Source organism: Doryrhamphus excisus, chromosome 5, assembly GCF_030265055.1.
Source record: "Doryrhamphus excisus isolate RoL2022-K1 chromosome 5, RoL_Dexc_1.0, whole genome shotgun sequence".
Classification (NCBI taxonomy): Eukaryota; Metazoa; Chordata; class Actinopteri; order Syngnathiformes; family Syngnathidae; genus Doryrhamphus; species Doryrhamphus excisus.
Window position 1 is genome coordinate 9,453,988 of NC_080470.1, and position 25,641 is coordinate 9,479,628.

General features: G+C 39.5%; 1 protein-coding gene across 8 annotated transcripts in view; it reads left to right on the forward strand.

The window, feature by feature from the left end:
- Positions 1–25,641, forward strand: part of ncanb (neurocan b) — a 167,188-nt gene that overhangs the window by 102,296 nt on the left and 39,251 nt on the right. For all 8 annotated transcript variants that reach the window (XM_058072935.1, XM_058072938.1, XM_058072932.1 and 5 more), the window contains one exon: positions 15,175–15,291. In XM_058072935.1, the coding sequence (XP_057928918.1) occupies positions 15,175–15,291 (117 nt within the window). The remainder of the gene's footprint in view (positions 1–15,174; positions 15,292–25,641) is intronic.

Here is a 25,641-nt window from a genome sequence, read left to right on the forward strand (position 1 = left end):
AATCAATTATCACGTGAAAAAAATGTTAACACAAAGCACGTTTTTGTAGTTTTACAATTAGGAATTATGTTCAATTAAATAGTTTTACACTTCAAAATGCCAGGCTGTGAGTTATTTCTTGAATTCAATAGTGTTTCTCACCTTCTTTATCCAAGTGCTTATTAAAAACAGAAAAATGAATGAACTTTGCTTTGGTTCCGATTTTCTACAAGAAAAGCTCTGATAAAACATTCCACTGTTCTCAAATATGTTCATTTTTATTTTTCTACACAAAATAAGATCAAGAATAAAGAAAATCAATCAATCAGTTATAAATAAATATAATAATAATAAAACGGCAAATAATAAAAACTTAAGAAACCACATATAATTGGTGGGTAGACAAATTATTTTTTTCAGATTAAAATTAACAAAGCATTATTAGAGCCCTGTAGACATGACAAAACACGACTATAGTCACATTTATACTCTTTTTATTTACAACATATTGCGCAACTGCAGGGTCTTGAGACACATGCTAACTCGCAAACTAGAGAGCTAGCGACCTAAACGGTAGCCTCCAAGTTATTTCCTTTAAACTTAAAAAGCCAAAACTTACCACTTCCACACGGATAGGGAGGATAACTATTAACAGTTATTTAACCTTTAACATGAACATTAATCAAATGTAATATATTTTTCTGGGTACATGATACCATACAGCATCCATATCAAACTTGCGCGGGCCGCACTAACATTAAACTTTCATATCAAGGCGGGGGCCTCAAACTAGTGTCCTGCGGGCCACACCTGGCCCGCGGGCAGCGTGTTTGAGACCCCTGTTGTAGACGGACAACAAAGCTGACTTTCTGTTTCCACGTATTAGCAAGCTAATAGGCTGCTAACAAAGACGTTTTTGTGATAAAAACTCATTCAAACCGACCATTTTTCAAACAGACATCTCCTCCAGTACTGGCTGTTTTAGAGGTTTTTGACTGATCTTTCAAGGCACACAGAATATTGTGTTCTATTGCTATATAAGATTATACTTTCATCTTTCATCAGAAAAAAAAAGTTTGTTTCTACCTATTCTGTTCTTTAGTAGTCAGCAGTAGAAGATAGGTAAGTTTCAGGAAAATATCAGCTCCCAACTAAAAAGTAGAAAACTTGTTTTGTGTGAAAAGATACATTCAAGCATAACTTTCACTTTGACATAAATATTTTTTGCTCAAATATTGTTTAAACATCTAAACAACTATACCAACATCTTTGGTTTACGTTAACTAAAGAATACGCTAACCAGGGTGTACAATAACCAATGTTCCACTGTGTTTTTTTTACACTGTAATAGGGCTTTATTTTTCTGTAAGTTCTTCGATAGAAAGTTTTATCACCAACTCCCTCAGTCTACTTTTCTATGTGAAAAAATACGTTTCACAACAATTAGGAGTGAGTTAGTAACAATCCAGTCATTTTCTACTTGAATCACATATGCAATGTTAGAAAGTATGGTTCGTAATTTGTAGCAGATTTGTCCGCCTGATAGGACCGGAGAATGGAATCAGGCTGAGTAAACTCCTCTCTGACTTTTTTTTTTGGCTTTTCCCAAGATGGAGCAAAAGGCCAGCAACATCAATAGCACTCCAGCCAGCTCTCACACAAATTAGAGTGGTAAATTTGGGAGGAGAGGAGCCACTGAGGGTGAAGTGTATGTGTGCGTGTTTGTGTGAGTTTTGGCATGTAGGGGTGAAGATAAATGGAGTAAGGGCAGGGCAGAGTGGCATATTATCACTTTTTCTCTGGATGGATGTTCAGGTTGTCTGCTGGTAATTGATTTCTCTGCTTCTTCCTCTTTTGCCACCCATGGCTTTCTTCCTTTCTCTGTCTCTTTTGTGGTTATTTTTTGTCAGCCCAGACCTCCTTGTATTGCCCTTTTGGCCATTGTCACAGCTCTCGTCAAGTATAATGCTTTGATAGCCTCTTGAAGCCAAAGCAGTCCATCCCTGTCTAATTTCTATGCTTAATGGGGTCATTTTCTTGCTTGTCATGTCACCCTATCGTCTGCTCATTTCTATTCATTCTTTCATTGGTTATGTATATATTTGTATATATTTCTATGTAACTCTCGAACCTAGGGACTATCCACAAGGAAACATTTTCAGGTAATTTATCGTTTCAGCCTCTCATCCACACATAAATGGCCTTCTGGGTGTGATGAAACTGAATTTGTAGGGATGAGCAAGTACACCAGTTCACTCATGTAAATGATCTTTATTCGTATCTGGGGGGGGGCATAAACCAGAAATGGTCAAGGTTTAACCTGAAATGTGTGCAGCTCAGATCAGTACATTATTTTAAGTGTGAAGTTGACATGGATTGATTAGAATTTTCAATATTTATTACTATTCAACTATATGTGTACTGTGTAGGTGTAGTGTAGGTGTACTGTGTGGGTGAATCACCAACTTCACACAGCTTATTTTTTAATGAGCTGTGTGAAGTTGGTGATTCATGCAAACATGCAGTGATGCCAAACAAATAATCTGTCAGCCTTGTTGACTTTATTTTTCTCAAAAGCACCGCATTCAGTACTACAAGCAAAGTTTTCCAACTGACTTTATATCACAAGCCAAATTATAAGGAAGCAGACGCGAAAATAAAAAAGCACAGAGAGTAACTAAAGCACAAGCTGTTTTATGAAATGCGCATAACGAAAAAAGTAAGAGTGGTGTAATATTATTATTACCACACTTATGTATATAATGTAGTATGAATGCCATAGAGGCACAATGTTTGATGCAGCTCTTGTACTTACTACTGTGCAGGTGTATCTAATGTTGTGGCCAGTTCAATTCGGGTTACTATTGCCACTGTCTGTGTACTGCCAACTAAAAATTAACAAAATTGTTATATTGTAGGTAGCATACCTGTTTTAGAACTTTATGGACAAACACAAAATTAGATTTCAAGGAAGAAAGTGGTCATGCTACCCCTGAGTAGAAATGGTTGACGTAACACAAAGTAACTTTCGATACTAACTGAAATAGAGGCAAGCTGAGGAAAACCTAATAAAGTGGAGGTAGTGGGCAATGCCACATAAGTCGTTTTCAACTTGCCAATTGCACTGTGTGCATTAATGAGGCACTGCAGATCCTGTGTGGTTGCCACGTTTTGGTCAAGGAAGGGGCCGTCGCTGTGTGTCACTGGCCAATAACAGAGCATGAAGAGTGAATACACGATTACGGATAATGAAGTACTTGTTTCTTGTTTGTTCATGTTCGAAGAATGCATTATCCGTAAAGGATGCTCGGCTACTCACTGCAACTTTAGGGATTTTAGCCGAATCACCACAAAATTTGGTACACATCTTTAGGTGACTAATAAGCAGATGTCTGGAATTTTTTTATCAAGATCGGTTGAAAAACATGGCAGCTATCAGTCAAAATGTCTTTGTAGGGCCTAAAGCACAACTGACCAATTGTCTATAGGTATTTGACCATTTGTGTAATGATAATAAAACTTTTAGGACTGTATTACTAATACCCCATGAATAAATACATCCAATTGTGATGCTTCATCCCCTCCATGGACCAAATCAAGTACCCTTGCTTGAAAGGGTCATTGAACATAACAAGTGAGAGGGCATGTGTTTGAATTAAAGGCAAATATTTGCAAAAGTGATACCAACCGCAAAACCACACAACCGCTAAATAATGCAGCAAGGGGTGAAGCGAGTCAAATGAAGTGTGGCCATGCTGGTGGATTTGTTGACATTCCAGGAAGAGAAAATGCTCATGTATAGAGTAGCCAATGAAGCGGAGAACAAAAAGCTTCCTCTAAAATGTAATTTACTAAACAAAATGTAGCCTATAGGAAAGCTGTCGTAAAACAAGTGTGTTTATGATGTCATAAAAGGCCCATATTATCGTTGCTGTCACAACAAAACTTGATTATTGGTCCTCTGGAGGCCCATCTCAAACTGTTGGTTTATTTTGTAGACTGTACCCACCCACAGGTCCTATTAAGACAGATTAATGACTGCTAATTGTTATTACAACCCCCAGTTTTTTCTTGTTTTTTTTAAGGTTTTTTCACAGCTCTGAAAGAGATAACTCTGGAGGCGAGCAAAATATTTTGTTTAATGCAATAGCACAGCAGATGCTGTATGCTGTTACCCTCCCCTCGCAGAAGATATACTATCTGATTATGTATTTCTCTGTCTCGAATTGGTGCCTTATGCTTGCATATTGTTAAACATCACCATGAGGTCATTTGCATTTTCTCATCTGCATAATAAGGAATAATCAGTGCTTACAGTACCATGAATGAGTTGGTCTTCTTTCATGCTGTACGAAGGGTACATTACATAATACAACCTCATAAGAATGTCTTTCATGACGTCTTCGTAGTGAAATGCACTGCTGACAACTTCAAAATATTAAGAATTATTTACAGACATCCGCACAACCATTCAGCATTTTTGCAGTTTGAGAAGTACTCAGAAGAATTCAGAAAGTAAACAGAAAAGGTCTGATGGACTTGGAAATGTACGGTTATGACCTAAACAATATAAATATGATCAACAAAGGGGGAGGAGTTGCCCTTTATGGATACAAAATCCTGAAATTTTAAAAAGTAAAAAAAAAGTCGTTCCTTGTTTAATATATATATATATATATATATATATATGGGATATTTGGGATTTAAAGTAAATAGATGCAATATTTTCTTTGAGCATATTTTACAACACATTGTGCAACTCTTATTCTATAGGGACTCAAGACGGTACAAGCCAGTTAGCTAACCAGTTTGGCTCAAATGTATTTTTTCTAAACTTAAGAAGCAAAAAAAGCTACCACTTCCACACTATCAAGCGGGACATGGCTGACTTCATGGCTTCTTTCAGTGTTAAGGTACAGATACAGTGTAATGTATGGTAATGTCAATCTGTTGTGTCATTACTGCCACGTAGTGACCAGAATACTGCATATCACTTGTATTTCAATATGTTTTGACTAACAATCGACCATAGCCTACCACAAAAATTAATTTGTGAAAACCTTCAAAATAGCCAGGGAGCGGGAATTGACATACTATTTTTAAAGAAAGGATGGACGGTATGTTTTAAATGAATTTCAACATTCATACTAAGCCGATGCAAACACAAAACAAGAGATGATTTTATCAATACAATGTGCAGTCTGAGTCTATTCCCAAAAATAAACAGACCCGCTGTCCTTGAAGTTGGTTGTTTCTCTTGCAAGCCAGCATTCTACATGAAAGAAGAACTTGACCAGTTTGGACTTGGATCTGAAATGTCAAAAATCTGTTGGAATTTCCCCACATGTTCACACTGCTTTGTGTAGATGAAGAATGCCTTGAAGCAGACATTGATGGTTTGAAGCCGAGTGCTGTGTTCTGAAGCTTGTCTAGCTATGATGACAAAGGCGTGAGATGCTTGATGATGGTCATTTCCCAATGTCAGGACATAAGGGGGATGGCTCTGGATGCCTTGGTCTCATGGGGCTCCGCTATCATGTTTGTTCCAGGCTAAAAAAGAAAGAAAAAATGAGCGCAAGTGTGAGTATATGAGTGTATAAGGACCAAATGTCAAGTACAGTCAAAAAATATATATAAAAATACACATTGTGAGAATAATTTTCTGCAGAGCGGCATTCTTCCACGGCGTGGCAAATCATTTTTTGCACCTTGGCAACGGCCAACGCTGTATGCAGCTGTGGGAAGTGAGGATGGCAGCTGCCTTAGGGAGAGTTCCACAACAGGAAAACATTCTAAGTATTGATACCACCTGTGATTTGTCATATGAAGAATATACTGTAGGTGCGTAAAAAACAGATTTTGAGCTCACCCACACAGAGAGGTGCCACAGGGAACACTTCCATAGAGAACCAATTCTAGCACACGTGTTTTTGAGTTATTGCTGCTGTTAATAGTTTAGGGCAGGGGTCTCAAACTCAATTTACCTGGGGGCCACAGGAGCTAGGGTCTGGGTGAGACTGGGCCACATCAGGTTTTCAAAAAACAAACAAAAAAAACACATTTATTAAAAACAGAAAAATATACAAACTTTTTCAGTGCTTTGGTTCCGATTTGATTTTTCTGCACAAAATAAGATGAAAAAAAAACAAATCAAGAATAAAGAAAATCAATCAATCAGTAATAAATAAATATAATAATAATAATAAAACAGCAAATAATAAAAACTTAAGAAACCACATATAGTTGGTGGGTAGACAAATTATTTTTTTCAGATTAAAATTAACAAAGCATTATTAGAGCCCTGTAGATATGACAAAACACGACTATAGTCACATTTATACTCTTTTTATTTACAACATATTGCACAACTGCAGGGTCTTGAGACACATGCTAACTCGCAAACTAGAGAGCTAGCGACCTAAATGGTAGCCTCCAAGTTATTTCCTTTAAACTTAAAAAAGACAAAAACTTACCACTTCCACACGGATTGGGAGGATAACTATTAACAGTTATTTAACCTTTAACGTGAACATTAATCAAACGTAATAATTTTTTCTGGGTACATGATACCATACAGCATCCATATCAAACTTGCGCTGGCCGCATTAACATTAAACTTTCATATCAAGGCGGGGGCCTCAAACTAGTGCAGGCCGCGTGTTTGAGACCCCTGGTTTAGGATAAGGTGATGTGTTTCCCACTAAAGCTTGTGGTTCTGTTGCAAGCTTTCTATTCTGTTGGATAGGCATAGCCATGTGAGCTCTACCTGCCTCGCTGGGGGTTGACATTTGCAAGGTTTGCAAAGAAGAATATATTACCTGGTGTTAATCCATAGAGGGGCAATTTCAGTCTTGTCAGTTGCAGGATCTTCTCAGCCTAAATGGGTAACCACGTTTCAAACAACATCTTTCTACAAGGTCTGTCAAAGTGTTGACGACAAAGATGTGTATTGTTCTGAAACAAAATGACCCTGTGTTCATGAGCTTTGGGTAGTGACCGAAAAGACAAGATCACGGGTACAAGAACCCGAAATGAGTTTTCTCCGCAGGGTGGCTGGGCTCTCCCTTAGAGATATGGTGAGAAGCACTGTCATCCGGGAGATGAACCGCTACTCCTCCGCATTACTTAGGTGAGTGGCAGCATGTTCCTCTTTCCTTAAATACACACTTAAAGGCACATACTGGCCAAAATGGAGCCCCTCGAGCACATCCAGCTGTGCTTCCAAGCTACTAAACCGACGTCACACCCACTCGCTGGCCTTGAAAGCAGCAGTGTTTGTCACCATGCGTCATGCAGAAAGCCATCCTGCTGCGGATGCGAGAGGTGAGGGCCCTCCTCACGTAGGTCGTGTCAAACACGCCCACAGTCGTCAACCCCCCCCGCCCTACATGATAACTCTCCTGTGGGAGGTGAGGTCTCAGTGGGTCTTCAAGGTGTAAATTACAACCTGGCGAGAAAAGAGAAAAATGTTTGCAAATTGCAGTGGCGTCTTTAGGGACTTTCAGGAAGCAAGTTTTTGCTCCTGGCGGGGGTGCACTGAGAGGTCGCGTGAAGTTCTTTTGTTGAGTTTTAAGCAGGTCTACAAGTAAAAGCTGCGGGCCCACAGCATGTTCATCTTGTTAATGCTGCTGAGCTGTCAGAGAAAAGGCTTGATTTTTACCCACAGTGGGGAAACGTGCAAGCAGGCAAGGGAGTATGAAATCCCTCATCTGTGCTCTCTTATTCAGATGTATTTTTTTATAGTACATCTGGGGAGGGAAAACTGCATTTTCACAAGTTCATTGTGTCCGTGTGTTCTTTTTGTTTGGGAGTTATAAAAACGAGCTTTGGTGATGAATGATTGTCTTTGCAGCCAGTTTTCAATATTGGTCTCATCCCTGAAAAGCAGCTTTGTTAATCTTAGCTATGAAAGACTGCAAATGAGCTTCAGAAAAGGAAGCACAAACAAACAGGAGCATTATTGTGTTGCAAAGGCGGATAACACATGTCTTATTATATTTGGGGAGAAAGTCTTCTTTCCTTCCAAAATAAATGGTTCCATCTGCACAACGTAATAATCCACACATTAGCTTTCTGACTGAATTATATATGACACGCTCTCTCATCCTGCTGACAGAAAACCTGACGAGGGAGTCAAAATTGCAAATTGAAAGTTACAATGCATGCACATCCCTATATGAATAGATAATGACTTTACTACCTTTTGTGCAATACGTGTGTGTGCTGCAGACTGACAGACAACAGACGTTAAGCCTGGAAATGAATGTGTGTGATGAAGAGCCAGTCTGAAAGCTGAGATAATGTCATCTATTAACAATAACCTGACACTAGAACAAGGCTGGTTGAGGATGAACTGCCAGAATGGTCTCACCTTCAGTTTCTTTTGTGGTCATGGATATGTCTCCGAAATGGAATGTCTACAAATAGTCACAGACTCGAACGTGGACGTGTTTGAATGACACACATGTTATGAGGTGTGTTGTCTTGTGTTTGCTATCCCTCAGCAATGAGAACTTGATTAAAATGTTAAAAGGTTGACAATCACTGTTTTTGGTAGCGAAGTGCAAGTTTGAACACAGCCTATGTACTGTATACCATCAAACTGCGAGTGTAATATGCACCATCAATGGTGGTCCACACTTTGTTTGCATTATATATATAGAGTTGACACACAGCAGAATGACATACTTATAGGTTATCACATGGTTTGTCTGGTATCAGGCCATGTATCATGCCCCCAAGTGTCAGTATCAGCCCGAGACCGAAGGTGATAATCTTATTATCACATAATATTTAATCATGAGCTTATTATCACGTACTATTTAATCAAAAGACCATTCTGTTTCCAAAAAATCCCTATCACAAGGTTCACTGAGTCCAAGTAGAGTCACATGGCGGTTTGTAGGCAGTAACTGGGTACAAACACGTAATGTCACGATAGGATAAAAATAAACATTCGTCCACTTCAAGACTTTATGTGGACATTTTCATTCAAATCAAAATAACCGACAGAAATCAGTGTTATTAGATTGTGTTTCACTTCATCTCTCGCCGAAAGTCAGCTGGGATAGGCTCCAGTACATCCTCGACCCTGGTAGAATAAGAAGCATAGAAAATGGGTGGATGGATGGAAATAAATAATGTGAGGTGAACTAATTTATTGTTAACATCATAAAACCAAGTAAAACTGCTTACCTGGCAGATAAGTAATAGGAAGTTGTAAACCTAGTGTTGTTTTCTCCGTATTGCTACAATGAATAAGTGTATCGAATAAATGTATGTATTTATGCTGCATGTAAAATTACAGAATTTGCATTGCTCATGTTATACTGAGCAGCCAGCCCAAGTTCCATTTCTTGTTCTATGGTTGTCATCACACTTTTCCGTTGCTGATACTATTTTGTAATTGCATCAGAAGCACCACAAAATAAACCCAAAGAAAAAGCCAAACACAAATAAAATGGAAACTCCGTTTTTCAGTGGATGCTTGGAGGTCTGAGTAGCACGAGGGAGCAGATATCCTGCCACCCTGACTTGATGAGGAAATGAGCGCTGAACACAAATGTTTTTTTTTATTCTTTCCCCCTTGTGGTGCCCACACGAGAATGGCACCCTCGAATCGCCACTGAGCGTGGCTGTCAACCATCTTACACTTCTCTGTAGGATTCTTTCAATACATGATTCTGTCCCAATCCAGTTTTATGGTCTGCTGTAAATCCTGGTTGGATGTATGAGCTTCCGAAATATACACCAGCTCCAAGCTAATCTCCCTGATGAAAGGCTTAGAGGAAACTTGGAATGGGTGACCCCCTTTAGTGCTGTAAAATGTCACACATCACATAGTGCCTGCTTGGAATATATGTTCAGTGACACTTGTATCTATATTTTATGCATACATTGGAGTCGCATGGCAAAGCTTCGTGTATTGCCCCAATGCATAATTGTAAGTTGCATCTTGTCGTTGCTCTCACGTTTTTTCTCTTTAGCAGCATTAAACCTCACTTTTCTTGCCCTTCACACACAGAGGAAACAGCGTCCTATTTTAAGAACAGTGCGTAATTAATCATAAGCTAGCGGCATTAAGAGCGGCAGAATGTATGATAGTGTGGTTCCCTCGGTGACTTTCTGTCCCTCTGTAGCTGACATCGCTTTCAGTCAAAGGCTCCACATACACTATGTGGAAGAAGAATACGGAACTCTTGGTTTTGAACCGGCCTACTGTGCTCGTGGACAGACGAGGCATAGCACAGTCTCATTTGGGCGTAATGAGTCTTTACTAATTGCAGATTGTGTCACTGTCCTCTCATTCTGCAGTTGCCAGAAGTATTGCTCTATGATACACAAAAAGCCATTAGTCACTGGAATCTTACAATATTGACAACTCATCATTTTTGTAGCTTCTAGTGCGTAGTAGGATTATGCACCGGTAGTGTACTTTTACATGCTTTTGTGCATTCCCAACCAGCTTTCCAGTGCTTATCCCAAAGCCAAGTAATTGTGTGGGTTGCATTAATTAATGTATGAGCACCTCTCTCTTATGACAGCAGAGAGAGTATGATAGTCTTTGAGAACTTCATTCTGAACCCAACACATCAACAGCAGTGCAATTCCAAAACTTGAAGAAAAACAAAACTCAAAGAAAACTCAAAGAAAAACAATAAGCAGATATTCTTATCAGCATAATACCCAGAAAATACACACTAACATTTTAATTCAACTTAAATTCCCTGGTGTCTTTGAAGTCATTGCTCATAATACCAAGGTAAAAAAAGATGTTTGGCAAAAGTAATAAAGACATAAAAGTATTTACTTAATAAAACATTTTTGTCATACAATACAGAAAATACAAATGAAATTAAATTGTGGTTTTCAGTAGGTTTTCTGGGATAATCTGGCAACCAGATTAATCAAAATGAAGCTATGTATGCACAGCGAAGTGAAGAAAGGGATATATTCACAAGCATAACACAATAATTACATTTACTGATGAGTGGTTATGAATACATTGTACATCGATGCTACATATAGTATATGTATACATTAGTTTTTCAACATCTATCAGGTTCAGAAGCCAGAGGTGCCTCTGCTTCCTGACGAAGCAGTTCATTGAGCATCAGTTATAATTTGTAACATAGATACAAGATGAGTGAGCAGAGGCCTTGAAATTTGGCATGAAAACTCATAGTATTATTGTAATGGTAACTGTTTAATTTCATTTGAACATGCATCAGATTACAATTGAGTGCATCACATAATCAGTTCACAGTTCCACATGTCCAAAAGGAGTAGGAAGAAGCAAATCTTATTAAATCCTACCCCTCCATCTGGTACTTTTACAATCAGTAACTGTTACATTTGTTCACTTCCTGCTTTCCTAATATAGTTTTTTTTATTTTTTTTTTATTTTTTGTCAGGTACCGAAGTATGAAGTGATATGACCATACACCATACCATACCATATAACATACCATACATACCATAGTAACTGTCAATATAGTGATATATATAGCACATCATGACTGGTTCAAGACTCTTCATCCTTGTATTTAGCAAACATCAACTGCTTGTATTGTTTCTTGAATTGGCTCATCGTTGTGCATTGTTTGAGGTCCTTACTCAATCCATTCCATAGTTTGATTCCACATACTGAAATGCTATGGCTTTTTAACATAGTCCTCGCATATAAGGGTTTCAAATTTAGTTCTTCCCTGAGATCATATTTTTCCTCTCTTGTAGCGAAGTATTGATTGACATTATTATTCTAAGATTTGTAGAATATAGTATGTAAGAGCTATACTGTATATATAATGTATTTTTAAAAATGCAGATGTGTGATATCTTGGTAGTTTTAAGTTCATTTGGAGCTGTTACTTAATACATCCAAACACACTGCCCTGTCATATTTTCCCATCAATAAAATACAGTGAGTTATATTTCAGACATAGTTGCAAACAATGATTAACCATGAGTAATTAATTTGAAAATATGGTAACCATTTGACTTAAAGTAAACCACTTCAGTAATGTTTGTTATGGCAGGGCTTTTTTTTTTGAGTATGTCCAAGCTCGCTTCCCTCACTTGTCACTCCAACACTTTTAGGATTGCATTCCAAGAAGTGCAAGGCTGTCAAGTAAAGTCTGCAGTATATAGTGTATGCTGGATTAATGTGCATCAACCCCCCCAAAAAATGTGGGCTACAGCAAATATAAGTCCACCTGAGCTATGATTAAAAGTGTTGTGGAGATCTACTGTACCACACAAGCATGCAGAGATATACTGTATAGCCGTCCACTTATCTTTAACAGCACTGCAGTGCAGATAACTGTGCAAGCGTTTGGAGAACTCCCAACTTAAATTAAGTTTTTTTTTGTTGTTGTTGTTGTGTGCATTTCACATCAATATAGTTGCACTTTCAGGAAAACAGTTGAATTCAGCTGGCGTTTAGTCACACACAGATGCACATGCATTTTTAATCTACTCTGCAAGAACTCTGTATTCCAGTGGAATTAGAGAGTTAAGGACATTAAAAGCATTTTGATGTCGCTAAACTCCAACAATGCAACATTTTCTGCATGTCAGGCCCAAGGCTTTGTACGCACCAGTGAGAGTACATTCCGTGATTTGTATGCGCCCTCACTCAACTGGCTAATTTGAGGGATGAAGAGCTGAAATGTTCCTGGCAGCAGAAACAGGCTGGAATTTTACTCCTTCCCTCCATTTCCACGCATTACTTGACATTTACCCACCTCAACAAAGATCACATGGCATTATTGACGTCTTCTTCCATCATACGTCATTAACCTTCCGGTGATGGATGATGCCTTGCATTATTCAGCATGCATCTTAAATACTGTATGTACTTATAACAGGATGCTCCGGGTCTGTCGACGGAGTCTCGTATCGTGTCTCGTAGGACATTGAACATAATCTTGTGTTACGTCTCGCACGGGCACACAAACATCCCAGGTGTGTGTGTGAAAAGTCATTTCACACACAAAAGCAGAAGCTTTCAGTGGAACTGCACTCTGCATTCATACATCATTAAGTGTGTGTTTGTGTGTGTGTGTGTGTGTGTGTGTGAGTGTGGCACAAATTCCCTGAAAATAGCACCTGCAAACCAAAATAGGCTACCTTTGCATCTGTACCTGTAGGTTCTTGGATGATTTCCCCTGCATCCTGTCATGATGAACATTAAGAACTGTATTTTGTGTCAATTGATATGATATAATATTCTTATTATACCGGAGGGTTTATTTACCTTAACCACAAACAAGAGGGGTTAATTGCTCAGCCAGCATTACTACCACTGATGAGTTTAAACAGATGGAGCATGTAACATAGACATTGACTTTCTTTATTGTCATTGCACAATAACACAGCAGTAAAATTGGCAACAAAATGTCGTTGCCTGGCTCCCGTGTAATAATAAATAATAAATAATAAATAATAAATAATAAATAATAAATAATAAATAATAAATAATAAATAATAAATAATAAATAATAAATAATAAATAATAAATAATAAATAATAAATAATAAATAATAAAATGTGGAGAATAGATTACATCAAATATGAACAATGTACAGCGTAAACAGTAATTTGTACAAATAATTTAAATAATTTAGAATAAATAACAATAATTTAACGTTTTGGTTGTGCACCCAATGAGTTTCACACCAACAGTGTAGAGTTGCACAACAAACATTTTAAAGCACATGCAGTGCTAGTAAGTAGCTAGTTGCTGAATGCCGATAACTCATAAAACTTTAAATGTTGCTACTTCTCTATACACTATACACCATCTGGAGTTATTCTCAGGTCAGTTCAGAGATGGAGTCACGTCCAATGTGTCCCGGATCTTCCCTAAGGCCTCCTACTGGGCAGACAGGCACCTCCCCAGCGACACGTCCGGGAGACATCCTGACCAGATGCCCTAGCCACCTCATCTAAGTTCAGCCCCATCTCCGAGCCTGGCTCCAAGGGGTGCAGTGACCCGTGTCAGAGCAAATGAAAATTAAGTCAATTTATATTACTCATCACTTGAACTCCGCTTAGTCTGGTTCCTCACCTGTAGAACCTGCTCGTTATGGGTGACCCTACCACAGGTGTAAAAGCCCTTGACAACTTAGTATCTCCAAGGATCATTGAGAAATGCAAACTCCTCCACCATGATAAGGCAATAGCTAAGAAAGAAGCATATTGTGGAGCTATTTTTTTACTACATGAGAATTTTCCTTCCAGCCACAACTCTTAATGCCAATGTGCTTTGATCCGGTGCTAATTAAGGCGGTTAATTGCTGACCATGCACCCGACAACGACAGAGATTTAGAGGGTAAATGGAGCATTTACCATAATAAGAAGAATCTTGCCATCTATAGAAGTTGCTTTTTCTTGAGGAATAACAGTTAATCATTTTCTGAACGTGGGTTGTATGGTATATATGTATGTACTACATAGTTTTCCAGAAAATGTTGCTTGAAGGTCGAGTGGTTAGCACGCAGACCTCACAGCTAGGAGTTCAATTCCACCCTCGGCTATCTCTGTGTGGAGTTTGCATGGGTTTTCTATGGGTTTGTCTATATGTGCCCTGTGATTGGCTGGTGACCAGTCCAGGGTGTACCCCGCCTCTCGCCCGAAGACAGCTGAGATAGGCTCCAGAACCCCCCGCGAACCTCATGAGGAAAAGCGGTAGAAAATGAATGAATGAGGTGTTCAACATATAATTCTAAGAATTTCCCTGCTCTCATGGCCTCTTGCCTCTAGCATTATCATAATGTAAGTTCAATAATTATGATGTAATCGTCCACCAAAGGCTTCCCCACGTAGATGCCTGCGGTATCTCCATAAATGATGTTTATTACCTCGCCCACACAGCAGCACTGTGCCATAAAGTACATAAATGCAATGATCAACTCCTTTATGAATGCTTTATGGCACATTATCAGGCCTGGAATGTGACGTAGGCGGTTCATGATAAACAGTGGCATGACACGTACAACGATAGCCAATCTATCAGCTGGCAGAACGCCAGAGAAAGGGCCGTCCTCTTCTGGAACGCGCTGAAGGACGTCAGTGTGATTGCGTCTCATTTTCTTCCGTAGTTTGTCAACATTCCCCACTGCGCTTGTGAAGTTCTTCCTCTGACAAAAATGACTTGTGCACTCATCACCGCAGTGTCTTTTTCTTCACAGTGGAGAATAACCCGTGCCAGACCAACCCGTGTCTCCATGGAGGGAGCTGCCTGCAGGAGGGCGATGGCTACAGCTGCTACTGCCCACAGGGCTTTTCAGGGGAGAGCTGCGAAATTGGTGAGTTGCTGGTGGAGAGGTGGAGAACTCACAGGTTATCAGCTATAGATAGATGGAGCGAGTGATGAGTATATGTTAGCACAATTTTAACAGCTTTGCTGGAATGTTAGCGATGGACCCACACATGGATTAAGAATGGGTATTAAAATATACAAGATCAGGTACATTAACAATCAACTAATGTGTCTACCTCCTCCTGAGAAATATAATACAACAATTTCTATTGTGATTAAACATTTATTGAGTTGTATAAAAAGAAGTAAAACAAAATATGAAGGAAACACTGCCTGAGGGTCTGAGAAGAAACACACAAAGCTGTAACAAAATAAATGAACTCCAGCATATTGTTTCAAATTAGAAGTATGTCAACACAGAAAATCACAGCAAGCACAGAAAAATACTCAAAAGTACTCATGTAGGTAAAGTAAGTAGAACTACCCAAATGACTGGAATGTAGATGTATTGACTCATTCAGCAACCTCGGGAACCTATGTAACTGTATTCTCTTTCCACCAGTCTGTGCTCAATATATACAGTATCACAAAAGTGAGTACACCCCTCACATGTCAGCAACCATTTTATTATACTATCTACCCAGCGCACAATACTACAGAAAGTCAACTTGGATATACTAAAATAACTTCATACTGTCACAGTACATGTTGGAATTCATGTTTTCCATAGTGAACCTAGACTCCCAGTATAGACTCCTGCGGCATCAGCCCATGACTCTACCACCACCACGTTTGACTGTAGGCATGACACAATTACCTTGGCACTTTTATTTATACAATTATGGCAGTATATTGAGTCATTTTCAGTGGGTAGTAAATCTATACTGTAATACAAGCTGTACATTGACTATTCTAAAGTATATCCAAATTTAATTGTTGTCCCTAAAGAAGATATATTTACTATAATCTGTTTTAGTAGATGACCACACTGTTTTTCCCTATTTTGATTACGCAGCCACTCTGTCACTCACTGTATGCACAATTTTCTTAATAATTTTCTCAGACGGATATACGTATGTGATTCATTGTAAAACTTTTCAACAATTGAAAGGCATATAGCATATATATAGGTGGACTGCATCCGAGTAGTTTCCTAGCTTAAGCCATGCTAACTGGTCTGTCAAATGTGTGGGAGGTCGAAAGATTTCACAAAATAATAAATTTGTTGGCAAAATTAATTAGATACTGTAGATTTCAAAAAAGGACGAGCTAGTCCAAGCCGTGTTGGAGGAGAGGGAACACTAAATCTCCAAATGTGAAAAACAACAAATTAAAAAACATGCCATACATGTTGGACCATGGTAGCCACGCCCACGAAGTTGAGTCGGCACAAACAGGAAGTCAGATACAGACACAGTAAGGATATGAGGGTTATGAGACCACTTTATACTATGTATATCAAATACCACAAAAAATATAAATTGGAATTCATTCCAAAAATTCTGGAATATTTTTTAGTTATATTCAACTTTGGGAATTCTTGCTCCAGTGACAACGCCTAATCAAACCCATTCGTTGTGATATATGAATGAGCCAATCCCGAGATGAAGTCGTCCATTGGGGGGAATCCACATGTCACAAGCAGCCCAGCTGAGATATCTGCGTGCTCGACTGTGTGGTGCTTATGTTCAAATAGTTTCACCTCACGTCGCCCCGAGAGGAGCATCATCTCTCCACTCAGCTGTGTGATGGCAGAATGTGGCTGTCAGAGTCATTGTGCACTCTTTTTTTGGTCTATGAGCGTGAATGTGAATGTGTGTGTGTGTGTGTCAGACTCACAAGGGCACAGCGATCACACTGGGGAGCTTTGAGCTCAGTGAGGGGTGGAGATGCTGATGAAAGTGCTCGAGCGGCAGCACATGTTGGATGTTGTGGATGAGGGAAGACAAGCAAATCAGGAAAGTAGGGAGTCAGTGTGGCACTGGGAAGCAAAGTGACTTTTCCAACTCTTGCTGCAAGTGAAAACAACAGGAATGGCACTCGATTGGAGCTTTGGCGCGATATGGTCCAAAATATGCAAGCATCTAAGGACAAGTGCTGGCATCACGTGATCAAACAAGTAAAGGAAGACATAAAAGTCACTGAATAGATAGTTGATTAATCCCTGAAGACAAATTGGGATGGTTGTTGTTAATCTTGGTGATGTTGTTGTCACGGGAATAAGCTTATTTAATCAAGACAGTGAATGATATAGTGTTTACTGCTATGCCTCACTGAACTGAGAAAGGAAGAAGAGAACAAAATAAATTGGACCCAAACCATGGAAGAAATATATAAAAGTGAGGCTGCCTAGATAAATTGATAGACAGATACATAGGCTTTATTAATTCTGTGAGGGAAATTGAAGATGATCATCAAACAAATGTAAATATTAGTCAGTGACAACACAACTGAACACAAAATGAAGTTTTTGAATGAAACATTTTATGATTAAGGTAGATTAAATCCAAACCTACATGGTTTTGTATGAAATAGTGATTCTCCCCCCAAAACATAACTGTGGTTTATCACACCTGCGTTCAAGTGAAAAGGGTTGTAAAGCCATTTTTAAAGTTTTCGGGATGCCAGCGAACCACAGTTACAGACATTATCCACAAATGCCGAAAATATGGAACATCCTTGGAGTGGCCCCAAGAACGCACCAATGACTCATCTCAGAGGTTACAAAAGACCCCGCAGCAACATCCAAAGAACTGCAGGCCTCACTTTCCTCAGTTAAGGTCAGTGTTCATGACTTCACCACTTCAGCCACTGTACCACTGCCATACAAAAAGAACTTTATGGTAATGGTAATGGTTTTATTTCATTTGAACATGCATCAGGTTACAATTGAGTGCATCCCATAATCAGTTCACAGTTCCGAAGCAAAGCTTATTAAATCCTACCCCTCCATCTGGTACTTTTACAATCAGTAACTTACATTTGTTCACTTCCGGCTTTCCATAATACAGCTTAAGGGGTTTTTTTTTTATATAATTTTTTTTTACGGCTCGTAACAATTTTGCCAGAAAAATACTTGACCTTTGGGAAAATATTCTATGGTCTGATGATACAAAAGTTCAACTTAATGGATGGTGTGTGTCCCATTTTAGACAAAGAACATCACACCAACAGTAAAATATGGTGGTGGTAGTGTGATGGTCTCAGGCTGTATTGCTACTTCAGTACCTGGAAGACTTGCTATAAATTCTGCTGTCTACCAAAAAATCCTGAAGGTGAATGTCCGGCCATCTCTTTGTGACCTCGAGCTGAAATTAACTTGTGTTCTGCAGCGGTGCAATAATCCAAAATGCACCAGCAAGTCCACCTCTGAATGGCTAAAGAAAACCAAAATGAAGACTTGATGTATAGTATTTTAGAAGTCCTGTGAGGCAGTGCATTATATGCTTACTGCCATGTCGAGCTGATCACAAAAAGTAAGTAAAACTGAGACAATAAAAAACAGAGTCATGTTATCAACGTCTCCATGCTGCGTTCAATAAATACTGGATATACTTTACACAGATATACTTGACTCATCCCAGTGGGAAATTAAGAATGTCTTTGTCACAGGGATAAGCCTATTTAATCAAGACTGTGTGATATGATTCCTGCTATGCCTCACTGAATGGAGGAAGATCAAAAATTGGACCTACAGTATATGGACACAGAGCAGCGCTTTGCTGGCATCCATCACATGAGCAATCTATAGGAGGAATACATACAGTATGTCAGAATGGCTTCTTTTATCAAGACAGTAAATGATATACTGCTTCATATTATGCCTCCCTGACCTGAGGAAAAGAAACTTAGACGTTGGACCTGAAAATTTGGACAAATAGTGTGCTTTGCTGGCAACAAATGATTGAATTGTGGAAGGAATGCATGAAAGTCAGACCGGATTCTTTTATCATGATAGTTATTACTACTACTTATCTCAAAAGAAGAAAAACCGAGCTCAAAATTTGGACAAATAATAATTTGCTTGCATAATACAATCTGCATTGTTATGCATAAGTCACATGATTAGTGTGGCGTGTGTTCCACAATTATGCTGTACGGACGACAGTCTGAGCTGCATGCTATGACTGTCATAAATGAGCATAAATGGAAAACAAGGTCATAGCCTAAGGGGTTGGAGGGCAAAGGTCTTACATTTCTGTGTCCTATTATCAATAACCTTTAATGCGCATACACACACAGGAGCAAATTATGCAGACTTATGGGTGTGCTTGTGCATTAACATTATCAATCAATATTGTGGTAGGGGCATCGATAAATAGTGACAAATGTGTGCTAACTGCATGAAACACACACACACGCATACAGTGATGATTTGCTGCTTGGAGAAAACCTCGGACATATATATTGTTCAACTGCTGATAATACACGGTAACTAATAGTAGAAGCTCTATCTTATCAAACGGCCACAACATTACAGTGCTTACATTACATTTGAACAACATGCCGGGTTAGCTGATTCGCTGAAGAAAAACAAGATAATCAAACTAACAGCTCCTGACAGTCGCAGGCGGTATCTTGTCCATGAGGAAGGAGGTTGTTCTTTATGACTCAAAAAGCACCACACCAACTCCCAGACAAACACTACTACTACTACAGTATATAGACTGTACTGTACTATACTGACCATAGGTGGGGACGCAGTCACACAGCTTGGACTCAAGTCGACTCACAGTGATCAGTGATGATGACTTTGGTAATGGTAATGGTTTAATTTCATTTGAACATGCATCAGATTACAATTGAGTGCATCTCATAATCAATTCACAGTTCCACATGTCCAAAAGGAGTAGGAAGAAGCAGAGCTTATTAAATCCTACCCCTCCACCTGGTACTTTTACAATCAGTAACTGTTACATTTGTTCACTTCCTGCATTCCTAATATAGTAATATAGTTTAATTGTTTTTTGTTTTTTTATTTATTTATTTTTTGTCACTTAACGAAGTATGAGGTTATATGACCATATAATTACATAATGGGTACCATAGTAACCGTCCGTATAGTGATATATATAGTACATCATGACTGGTTCAAGACTCTTCATCCTTGTATTTAGCAAACATCAACTGCTTGTATTGTTTCTTGAATTGGCTCATCGTTAAGGCCTCATTGTTTGAGGTCCTTACTCAATCCATTCCATAGTTTGATTCCACATACTGAAATGCTATGGCTTTTTAACGTAGTCCTAGAATATAAGTGTTTCAAATTTAGTTCTTCCCTGAAATCATATTTCTCCTCTCTTGTAGAGAAGTATTGGATGACATTTTTAAGTAATTGGTTATTTTTAGCTTTATGCATTATTTTAGCTGTTTGAAGATTAACTATATCAGCAAGTTTAAATTTGTGATTTTATAAATCACAAATTTCTTTTGACTTGTTTTCGACTTTGGAGTCGTCTTGACAATATCATCAAAGACTTGCAACTAAACTTGGACTTTGACATCAATGATTCGGGACTCGACTCATACTGATGGCTTGAAAATACTTTACATTTTCTTGAGTGAACATGTTGAGTAATATGTGTCCCCATTAAAGTATTTAATGGGCTAAAAACATTGTTAAAATTGTAACACAGTAAAACTTTGGACTTGGAAAAACTGGAAAACTTGAGAGTTTTGATTAAAGACTTGGGATTAACTTGAGACTTGCAAAACCCCGACTTCCTCCCAGCCCTGGCACTGACATCTACCGCTTATCCTCACGAGGGGTTCGGGGCGTGCTGGAGCCTATCCCAGCTGTCTTTGGGCGAGAGGTGGGGTACACCCTGCACTGGCGGTAATTTATTCTTCCAAAATATAGACGCCACAAAAATCAATTTCAAGCTGAATTAATTCTCCTTAATTCATGTTATTACGAACACCTGTTAGTGTCTTATTGTTTTCTGTTTTATTGTGGTGTTGGTCCATGACTTATGCACAGTATCATCTATTAAAAACCACCAACAACAAACCTACATAGATAAATACATAACCGCCTTGGTGACTAAACATGAACATCTCGTATCTGGCGCCCAGTACGTTCTCCATTAAATTTTCTGCTGGAACTGATTTTTTATTCCGACATGTTTTGCACTTCCCCTCGCTCGGTGGCTACTTTTTCCAATCATGCTGATTAAGATCTGAACTTCCTCTCGCTCCTCTTACTCGCCTGCTGCTGCTGCTTCTTCTGCTCGCATCCCACAAAACTAATTTAAACCAGGAGCCTGCCACATTTATTTTTTTTTATGTCCTCTTTCCTTAATCACACATTTTGCTATAATTTTGCTCGTCCCACATCGGTCTTTCTTTGTTCTGATCTGATCCGTTTTCAATTCCCAGTCCTCTTCTGAATGTTGCTCTTTACTTTCCATCCGTGTCGCAGCGCACCAACTGCCTTCAGCATCTCTCTCAAACACATTTCACTTCATGACACAACCCCCTTAACCTCCACATGCACACATACATTACCTTTTGCTGGGCATTTCACCGTCAAAGACCAATAGAAATATTCATACTCAAATGCTTCGGTATTCATGCAGAACATGAAACATATTCAAGCTTGCACGCTTGCTGACATGCACGCTCAACTTGTCAAACCTGAACGTAAATCTTGCAGGATTCAACCCACTCAAAAGGTGTACACCCCATTTCCAACAGTATGTACACAAGATCGTATGAAGAGAGAAAATGATCCCGCTTGGTTTCTTTGTTAACTTAGTCACTCTGAGATCAGTTCATATGATTCAGCTTCAAAGATTAATTATTTCTTTGTGGTGAAATGGGATTTTATATGGTTTGTGTGTGTGTGTGTGTGGTCAAAGTTTTTGTGATTTTTGGCATACTTGAGTACATGATAGTACACATATATTAAAGTATCTGCCGTACAAATGATTTTCTGAGCCACAGTTAAAAGATTGGTTAGGAGATAAGAGTCCCGAGTTCGATTCCCCGCCCGGTGTCGCACTTAATACACACAGTACATACATACTTTAAGTCATACTTTAAGTGTGTAGCAATATTGTTTCTATACTCACAACACACAGTGTCACAAATAGATGTCATTCATTCATTCATTCATTTTCTACCGCTTTTTCCTCACAAGGGTTGCGGGGGTGCTGGAGCCTATCCCAGCTGTCTTCGGGCTAGAGGCTGGGTACACCCCGGACTGGTCGCCAGCCAATCACAGGGCACATATAGACAAACAACCATTCACACTCACATTCATACCTATGGACAATTTGGAGTCACCAATTAACCTAGCATGTTTTTGGAATGTGGGAGGAAACCGGAGTACCCGCATAAAACCCACGCAAAGAAAACTCCACGCAGAGATGGCCGAGGGTGGCAAATAGATGTCATTTTTTTGTACCTCCCAACCAACACACACAAATATGCATATTTCATACAGTGGTCTACCTACAAAATAAATAAGGTTACAGTAAAAAAAACACACACACACACACACACACACAAACTATGCTGCATCCTGCCTTCTGTTTGCGTCTCGCCACAGCACTTCAGCCACATCACAGGCAATATTTTCCCTGGCAAAGCAGTGGGGGAAATATTGACTGGCACGGCAAATCCAGCCATGAAAAGCAAGGACTGCTATATCGCCACATGCGTCTTCCATAGCTTGGAGCAAGGGTATACGTGTTTGTGGATTCCATGGCCAGCGGCAACACTCACTGTTTGACCAAAGTTGCTCGGATCTCATCCGAGTTTATGATCTTTGGCCTTCCTTTTCCTCGTCTTCCCCATCCTTCCCCTCTTGCCTTCTCACTCCTCTGGTTCTGCCTTTGATGTCAATGTTTGCATCCATTGCTCCAAAATGGAAGTGCTCACTTGTTGCCCTTTTATGGTAAAGCTAAGTGAATGCTAAGTGTAAATGTGATGCGTCAGTGAGCATAGTAAGGAAGTAAGGTTTAGAATTTTGACTGACAGTGTGTTCCTTGTGAAAACAAGTGTTTTTCTTCATAAGCATTCATAAGGATTCTGGAAAAGAGAACCCCTCAGTACACTATCTTCCACCATGTGTGGACATTGGAGGGTGCACAGTCCATGTCCATACGCCACACATGATCTGCGTCACACAAACACAAAGACTCACCTCATCCTGCCGCTGGCGCACACGCCAAACAAAGCAATTCTGGACTGCCATAAAGAAATGGAATGGGTGCACAGGTAATGGTCAGGTGACCATTGGACTAAACGAAGTTACCAGTTTACATATCAGTAATACCAGTACATATCTACCCATTTTGGGGCGCCATGGGAGGGAAATGAAAACAACATTCATTCATTCATTTTCTATCCCAGATGGTTTCAGGAGAGAGGCAGGGTACACCCTGGACTGGTCACCAGCCAATCACAGGGCACATATAGACAAACAACCATTCACACTCACATTCATTCCTATGGACAATTTGGAGTCACCAATTAACCTAGCATGTTTTTGGAATGTGGGAGGAAACCGGAGTACCCGGAGAAAACCCACGCTTGCACGAGGAGATCATGCAAATTCCACACAGATGCCCAAGTGGAGAATCGAAGCCATCTCCTGACTGTGTGGGTAACCACTTGCACACTGTGCAGCCCTGTTGGTAACATGTGCTTGCAATTTTCAGTTGTACTTCTTTAGTCTTTTGTATTTTTGAACCTTCATCATTTTTTGTTGTTGTTTTTCCACTTACAAATGTTCTGAAAAAAGGCTGCAATGTTGTTATAATAAAGCTGTAATGTTACAACTATTAATTAATGTTAATATTAGCAGAAAAAGTTAGAATGTAGGGTTTTGAACAATAAACTGATAGGGCTGAATTACCTGTTTGACAAGCGGATGGTAAGGCTGTTTCGGCAGCAGCATCCTCAATGGGTAAGAATCAGCAATAAAGCCTTAGATGAATCAATTGTAGAGACCAGGTATTGCGAGACAAACAATCGGCTGACTGTGTGTCTGTAAAACAACACAAGAAATGTTTCTCGCACATTCTATATAATGTAGCTTACTATGACTAAAGATGGGAGAAGTAAAGTAAAGAAAAAAAGGTCAAATATAATTAAGAAATTAAAAGAGAGGTAATAAAGAGAGAGCAACTGCTGTTAAAGGCCATCATTTTGAGAAACTAAGCAAGGGATTTCTGCAGAGTACACTGAATGCCCCCTCGTGGTTATGAGCAGCACAGTCTGATTGGATACTTTGTAAATGCTATCTGAAATTATTTTTGTCCACTGTGGTGGTGAAATGTGGAGGATATTTATTCCAAACTGGAAAACCGATCATGGACATTACCTCAAATGAACCTAGAGTGGACAGGCTCGGGAGGGTGGGGAGGGTTTGCAGATGGCGAAGACCATCTTTGCCGTGATTGATGATGGGCGCTTTGTCACAGTTTGTCGCCAGCTAAGGAGGCCCTTAAGAAGCTCTTGTGATTGGCTGCCTCAGTCCTCTACACCCCCAACCCCCCCCCTTTTCCTGCCTCATTAATTCATCCTGGCTGCTGCATTCTTCAATCAACAGGTGATTGACTGCACCACCACTTGCAGGCATACCCTTGCAAAATCAACACAACCAAGAGCACCCTGGCACCTTGGAACTGCTCCCATGCAGAAATGATGCTCGGTACGATGCAGTGGGGTTATTTCAGAGGCAGTGTCGTCCTAAGAACAATGAGACATAGAGGACATACTGCGTGTGCACTATAATGAGAATGAACTGCAGTGTGTGTGTGGATTTTCTCTCTTTGTTATGAGCCCACTTGCAGATTAATGAGCTTTTCTGGTGGCTAGGGCTCACCGCTACCATGAGTGCGTGTCTGTGCAGAGGTGTATTTAGGCATTTGGGAGCCCAAGGCAAACCCATGTCCTTGTACTTCACTGACAAAAGTTTTTTCATGTAATTTTATTTCCACTTTTACAAAAGGTGAGGTTAGGTAGTGAGGTAATTTACTTTTTTCCTGCTTTTGAAGTTGCTAGTTGCTAAGTTGCTACAGTAAACCTCAGATATATCGGACTCGAATATATCGGAAATTCGCTCACAACGGACAGATAAAAAAGAACCGATTTTTCTGTAATGCATTTCCAATAAAAATTCATTGCATATATCGGATTTTTTATAACGGATTTCGCCTATTTCAGACAAAATCTCCAGTCCCGTTCCAATGCATTTCCATTAAATTTCCCTCGCATAGATCGGAGGGCCGCATTGTGGCGCTCCGATTCGCCGAATCGTGACAGGCCGCTATACGACGTCATTTGCAGCGTTTGCAGCGTTGCCTGCGCGTCCAGGTACATTGGAAACATAGTCAAGGAAGTGCCTTTTTATAACGGATAAAATCCGATTTACGCATATACCGGA